This window comes from Chinchilla lanigera, unplaced genomic scaffold, assembly GCF_000276665.1.
Source record: "Chinchilla lanigera isolate Chin_1 unplaced genomic scaffold, ChiLan1.0 scaffold00051, whole genome shotgun sequence".
NCBI classification, from domain to species: Eukaryota; Metazoa; Chordata; class Mammalia; order Rodentia; family Chinchillidae; genus Chinchilla; species Chinchilla lanigera.
Genome location: NW_004955452.1, coordinates 11,088,624 through 11,095,577, shown reverse-complemented (window position 1 = coordinate 11,095,577; position 6,954 = coordinate 11,088,624). Strand labels below are relative to the sequence as shown.

At 36.2% G+C, this 6,954-nt stretch overlaps 1 protein-coding gene across 9 annotated transcripts in view; it reads right to left on the bottom strand.

The window, feature by feature from the left end:
• Positions 1 to 6,954, bottom strand: part of S100pbp (S100P binding protein) — a 35,892-nt gene that overhangs the window by 18,484 nt on the left and 10,454 nt on the right. For 8 of the 9 annotated variants that reach the window (XM_005395086.2, XM_005395087.2, XM_005395089.2 and 5 more), the window contains 2 exons: positions 6,122 to 6,210; positions 4,678 to 4,781 (listed from right to left, as the gene is read on the bottom strand). In XM_005395086.2, coding sequence (XP_005395143.1) covers positions 4,678 to 4,781; positions 6,122 to 6,210 — 193 coding nt within the window. The remainder of the gene's footprint in view (positions 1 to 4,677; positions 4,782 to 6,121; positions 6,211 to 6,954) is intronic. The other variant, XM_005395093.2, reaches the window with a different exon arrangement.

Sequence of the window (6,954 nt, the reverse complement as noted above, 5' to 3'; positions counted from 1 at the left end):
AGCTACCAATTTTATTAGATATTTAGCAAGCAAACAGGAAATGTGCCAAATGTTTCACACACATCCCCAAACTCTCCTATGATCTCTAATTTAGAAAGGCTGCTGATCTTTAGCTCTTAGAGAAAGCATTGTAGAGTAATCAGGTACTAGTTTCACAGCTAAGACTTGAAGCCTTTTAACTCTGCCTTCCAATTTGTGAAAAAGAGAATTTCCCTTATTTTTTGGGTTACATGTCATGAAAAATAATGATCCCTCTGCGTTTTCTTTGGACTATCTTGTGGAAAAGAGCTAAATAAATTCTCAGTTTATGGCCATTAAAAAATAAATAAGATGTTAAAATTACCTATAAAAATTGGTGGCAATAAAAATTAATACAAATTTTGGGGCAGGACAATTTAGTAACATGTAATGAAAGTTTTTGAAATGTTTATATATTTTACATAGCAATTCTACTTCTAGACAATCAACCTACAGAAGTAAGAGTTGTATGTACTATTCCCTGTATTACTTATGAAAATGGCTACAACCTAATTATCGAAGATGTAATAAATTATATAATAGGATACTGTATAATCATTAAAAATCTTGCTCGATTTTGTTTTGTTTTGAGATAGGGTCTATGTATTTTAGGCTGGTCTTGAACTCATTTAACATAGAAAGGTCCTTAAAATACATTAAGTAAAAAGGAAGCAAGTACATTAAGTACAAAGGAAACTAATACGTAGTTTCACTATTCCTTACAAGAAAAATAATTATCAAGATAAAATTAATTTTGCTACTTCTCAGTGACAGGTGGAGAAGTGATTTTAATTTTTTTGTAGGAGAGATGATCATTATTTCTAATAACCAAAAGAATAAAGAAAGGGACCACAGTGTTATTTTTTGTAATCCTAGAAGGCAGAATGAGGAACTACCACCAGAAATTACAGGGAAATCTGGTGTGGTGGGATATGCCTATAGCCTCAGCTATTTGGGAGGCAGAGATAGGAGGATCACAGGTTTGAGGCCAGCCTACGCAACTTAGCAAGACTATCTCAACAAAATAAAACAAAACAAAATATGTGTGGAGTTTTATCCCTAATACACACCTGCCTCCTTGCCAGCTCCTGCCCCTAAAAATTACAAGGAAGCCAAAAACCAAGTTTGTTGCAATATGGCAAAGACATATAGAACAGATTTATGTGGTATAAGATTAAAGAAAAGAATTCCATATATAGTTTTCCATTAATTGAAATGCCAGGAAGGAAATGTTATTAAACATCCATATGGGTCTAAACTAAAAAGATTATGACTATATTAGAATAAAGGAGTTGAATGACTTGTTATATTCTGTATCAATAACACAGTCTGAACAATATTAATAAAGTGAAAGAAGCTGGGCGTGGTGGCGCACGCCTGTAATCCCAGCACCCAGGAGGCTGAGGTAGGAGGATCACTGCAAGTCTGAGACCAGCCTGGGCTACAAAGTGAGCTCAAGGCCAACCTGAACTGCAGAGCAAGACCCTGTCTCAAAAAGACAACAAAAAACCAAAACAAACAAACAAAATAATAAAGTGAAAGTTGACTAACCCAATGGAGAGAATTAAAACTGAATTAACAAGAATTAAATTTGAACCTGTCCCCTACTAATTTCTCTGTGTCTAATAATAATCTGAACGGTTCAACTTTTTCAAGCACTCAATACCTCAAAATAGCATTAAACATTTCAAATAGGAAGACAGGAAGCACACTCCCCTTTTTTGCTTCTAACTGTCCTGTATTTCATATATAAACAGAGAAAAGGTGAAAACTATCCTCCTCTCCCCTTTATAATATGCTATACAAAATCTTAAGACTTTGAGTATATGAACACTCGGCAGTGGGAAATGACATGAAAACTCAGTATCACACTGGATTCCTGGAAGGTAGATACAGATGTCAGAAGCCTATGAAATTTTTAGAATAACTAATGATGCTGAAAATATTGAGATATCAATAAAAAGAGCCCTGTAAAAGACGCAATTTTTAAAAATAGTTTTCAATCCCCAGCACTGTAAAAAGTAAATAAAAATTAAAAACAATGTCTTATTATGGAAATTTTCTAATACACGCAAATGTAAAGGATAGTATAATGAACACCCACACACCCATCACTCAAGCTTCATTTCTCTAACATTTTGTCAAAGCTGTTTCATCTGATTTTCCAAGATTTTTTTTAGATTTAAACCCCAAATCATACTTTTACCTATAAAAATTTTAATATGGTAAGATGAACTTTCTTGTCAATAGTATTAAGCATTCCTCAAATGGTGCTAGAGCTACGTACTGTTCTGCTCATTAAACTTGTACTTAACATACACAATCTTCACATAAGATAAGCCTCTTTTTATTCTCCTTTTCTTTGAGGGAGGTACCAGGAATAGAACTTAGGACCTTGCACTTGCCAGGCAGGCACTTGTGCCACAGAGCTATATCCCCACCCACTATCTTCCTTTTACACGTAAGTTTTTATTTATTTTATTTTTCTGTCACCAGGAATCAAACTCAGGACCTTGCACTTTTGAGGCGGGTGCTATATGACTGAGGTATATCCCAGGCCCTACACGTGAGCTTTTAATGGGTTGATGTCACCCAACTTGTAAGCAGTGGTGCCAAGATATGAACCCAGAGGTTACTTAAGGCTATACTTTATTTACCCAACCACTAAAGTCAGCTGCCTTTCCACCATATTCATTATTCTAGCTGTTCCTTGAACATACATAGGATACAGATTGTTATGACAATATATTGGGAGAGGGATTGCTGAGTGAAAAGAATTGAAAAGATGTTATAATGTGAGCAGTTGCTCTTTGCTTTTTTTGTGAAATTTTCTTTAAATGTCCCCAAGGAGAAATGAAAATATAAGTGGGTATCAACGTCTCAACTGCTGAAGATATAAAGGAAGGAAAGTAACCTCAGAAAAAAGCAGGATGGGGATGTAGCTCAGTGGCACAGTATGTGCCTAGTTGCAAGAGGCTCTGGGTTTGAGCCCTAGTACCATCACCAAAAAGCGGGTGGGGGGCAATCAGCAGGCCTTTTTCTGCAGAACTTGATTACAAAAGAATCTCTTTTAAATCTACCCCTCCAAAAACATAGGTGGGAGGATGCTTCTACTTCCACCAGTCCTAAAACGGTTCAAACAAAAAGATCTCACAAACACCACATTGTAAAATCATTGTAAGTGGTATCTGATTGCTTATAATGGGCACAAAATAAAAAATTCATCTGACTGGTATTTTGGAATTTCACTAACAGTGTTAAAACAAAAAACTACTAATTCTAGCATTTTTCAAAAGAAAGGGGAGTCTCCTCTGCAGAAGGACTGAAAAATCCCTCTACAGCTCTCCCTAACAATTTACGTAGATCTTAAATTCATTATCTTTCCTGTGGTATTTACCTTGGACATCCTCCTCATCTATCTTCTAGTCTTCCCAAACACAAACACAAGGGCTCCTACCCAGCAAATGTAATTCTTCAGAGAACTAATCAATATTGCAGTGTAATTATCTTCTTCTCAGGAGGATGATGAATTCCCAGAAGCCTAACACCCGATGGTACTCTTCCATATTTCCAATTCCTAATGTTCAAACCTAGCACCACTGACAATACTTGGGAAAGGCCTGCTGAGTGAATAGGAAAAGAAGCTAAAGATGGCAACATATGGGGTGATCTTTGTAAGAAAGAATTCTTTTATCAGTAAAAAACTTCTTTAACTTCTGCAATGTCAGTTCTACCTACAAGTTTCCCTTTAAAAATTTTCCCATCAGCCAGTAGTTCAAGCTAAATGATAATAGTCTCTGGAGGGTTGCAGAAAGAACTTAGCCATTTTGGTTTACAATAGTATCTAATTAAGTAAGCTGAAATTAGTTTAACGGATCTGGAAGACAGTAAACCTTTCAAGAGCGTTTATTCAGAAAGCAAGATTCAGGATGGTGTTTGAAATGCCTGCTTCTTACATTTAAATGCTGAAGACAATTGGGAAAGTAATTTCAAATGAAAATAAAATCCAAAAAGAATGATTAACAAAGAGCATCAGGCCATCCACTTCTAATATTTGTCAAACAAAAAAATCCCCAGCAAAGAAGTTGAAATCTGACCTCCCACTGTCAACAGGGGTCAGGTATGGGGTGGGGTATCTCTTTCATGTCCAGTTCTATATGTGTCTGCCCGGACCCATCTGTAACACTGGCAGCCAAACTGCTTTGGATAATTATCTGATTAGGCCAGCCCTTAAAGTAAAAATCTCGGCGGGCATGGTGGCACACACCTGTAACCCCAGCACTCGGGAGGCTGAGGCAGGAGGATCGTTGCAAGTTCGAGACCAGCCTGGGCTACAAAGTGAGATCAAGGCCAGCCTGAACTGCATAGTGAGACCCTGTCTCAAAAAAAGACCAAAACGTAAAAAAAATAAATAAAATAAAAATCTCTGGGCTAGTGATATAGTTCAGGAGCACAGCAACTGCCTGGCAAGTGCACAGGGTCCTGAGTTCAATTCCTAGTACCAAAAAATAATTTTAAAAAATCTCTGTAAGGAAGTTAGTTATCTTTCCCACCACTTTAAGAAAATTTAAAACAATCTCCCAGTTTAGGCTGCATTACACTGCAAAGAAAAAAATCCCATCACATATCTTATATGTCATTCTTTGGTCACCATGTTACCTTGGTTAGAGTCCCCTGGATCTTCTATATGATCAAAGACACGCCTGAGATAAATTTGCTTCTGCTGCTCTAGATCTGATTGTGAAAACGTCGAAACATTAGTCCTTGAAACCAGGAGGAAAAAGAAAGTCCATTAGAACCATGAATACAGTGCTTTATAGAGAGAAATTACATAGTTCTGATTGGTTAGAATAACCAATTTTCAAAGGCAAAATTCTTTTAAGGTCCAGCAACAGAAGACAGCATTAATCACATAATACAAATCTAAAATCAAGTAAGGAACTGAGAATAAGAGGACGAGAAGAAATAGATATAACCTAGCGCTAACACGGAATAACAAGGTAAAGATTACCTAGTCCCTGGAGGAAGAAAGCATTTGTTGAGTAATTCAAGGGTACTCAGGAAAGAGTTAACTTTACAGAGCCATAGAAAAGTTGGATGTGATAAAGAATGAGTGCACAGTCCTAAAGATCAATGGATGATGATACTAAGATTGTAAATTTATTATACTTCCAAGTAGCATGACTTGTATTCTTTTGGTATAATTTCCATTGCAAGCAATTCACAAGGTTTCCTTCAAATTATGTAAACAAAACAGGAAAATTGGAATTGGGGTAAAAGTCAAAAACAACTAGCCTTACTTGTAATATATTTTAAAATATTAAAGCAGAATATATAATAAATGTGTAATAACTATTTTTTTTTCTTTTTTGGTTTTTTTGAAACACAGTTGCTCTATGTACTCAAGGTTGGCCTTGAACTCATTATGTAGCCCAAGCTAGCCTCAAACTCACAGTGATTCTCCTGCCTCAGCCTTCCAAGTGCTGGGATTATAGGCGTATGCCACCACGCCCAGCATCAAAATTAATATTTTAAAACTTTTCCTGTATGTCCATTTGATTCAACCAAGAAAGACACCTTTTGTAGGACATTCAAGGCCCATGTACAGACACTGCCATCTCCTGGCAATAACAAAGTAAATGGAGAAAGTGACCTAAATCTGTAACCTTTGACTGGAATGCATATTTCCCTACGGGCAGCTGTGTGCAGGCTGGGAAAAATGACTAAATGACATTCCCCATAGTTCTATATTAACATTTTTGTTAAGATCATTCTAATCTCCTATCATATATATGACTGAGCTGCTCATACACCGGAGAAGAAATCATTTATATAGTATTTAATAACAATACTCCTTTTAAAGTTTCAAAATAACCTTGTGTAGCAACAGAGAAGGCACTGTTACCTCTATTTTGCAGATAGAGAAACTGTGAGATTAGAGATTTGATTTGTCAAAGACTAGACAGTTCAAAGTGCCAGAACTTCAAGTGTGCTTACTTTCCATGTTGGATTTTTTTCCCACTATACTAAGGGATACTGGGAAGGAAAAGATACAAATTAAAGACAACCAATAGAAACTAGAATATTTATACTGTTATATTACCTGGTTTTGGTTTGTAGAACAGGAATGACTTTGCCTGTTCTTTTCTCGCGGCCTTTCATCTCTCCAGAATCTTTGTCAAGAACATCCTGCTTTTTCAGAGCAGAAGGAATACAAAATTAAAGATAGTTTTTAGTTGTAAGTTGTTATAAATTTCAATTATAGTATATATAACTAAAACCAACATTATGGAAATTTTTTATAATTTAAGACTACAAACATACTTGAACACTACTGTACACTGTAGTAATGCTTTAAATAAGATAGCAACTATAACTTCTTTTTTGAGACAGGGTCTCACTATGGAGTTCAGATGGGCCTCAAACATACAGCAATTCTCCTGCCTCAGCCTCCCAAGTACTGGGAATACAGGTGTGCGCCACCACACCCAGCTCTATAATTAAAAACAAAGTGGGGGTAGGGATTATTATTTGGTAGATGAATCAGACTCAAAAAGGTTAGGTGAAATGCTCAAGATTTTTTTCAGCTCTCCAGTGGAGGTCTCAGAGCTAGTGTTCTACTGAAAAGTATGACAGATTGACACTTAGGCTGAAACCCAAAGAAAGGAAAATAATAATAAATATCACTTTAGTAAATAGTCAATAAACGATCATTTAATATATACCAGGTACTGTAAATACATCATTTCATTAATCCTCACTATATTATGAAATTTATTAACTCTAATTTGTAGATAAGAATGTGGGTGAGAGGCTGGGGATGTGGTGCATAGCATTTGCCTAGCATGCATAAGGTCCTAGCTTACATCTTTTGTATGAGAGAGACAGAGTCACAGAGAGAGACAGAGACAGGGAGGAAGGAAAGGGAGGAGGGAG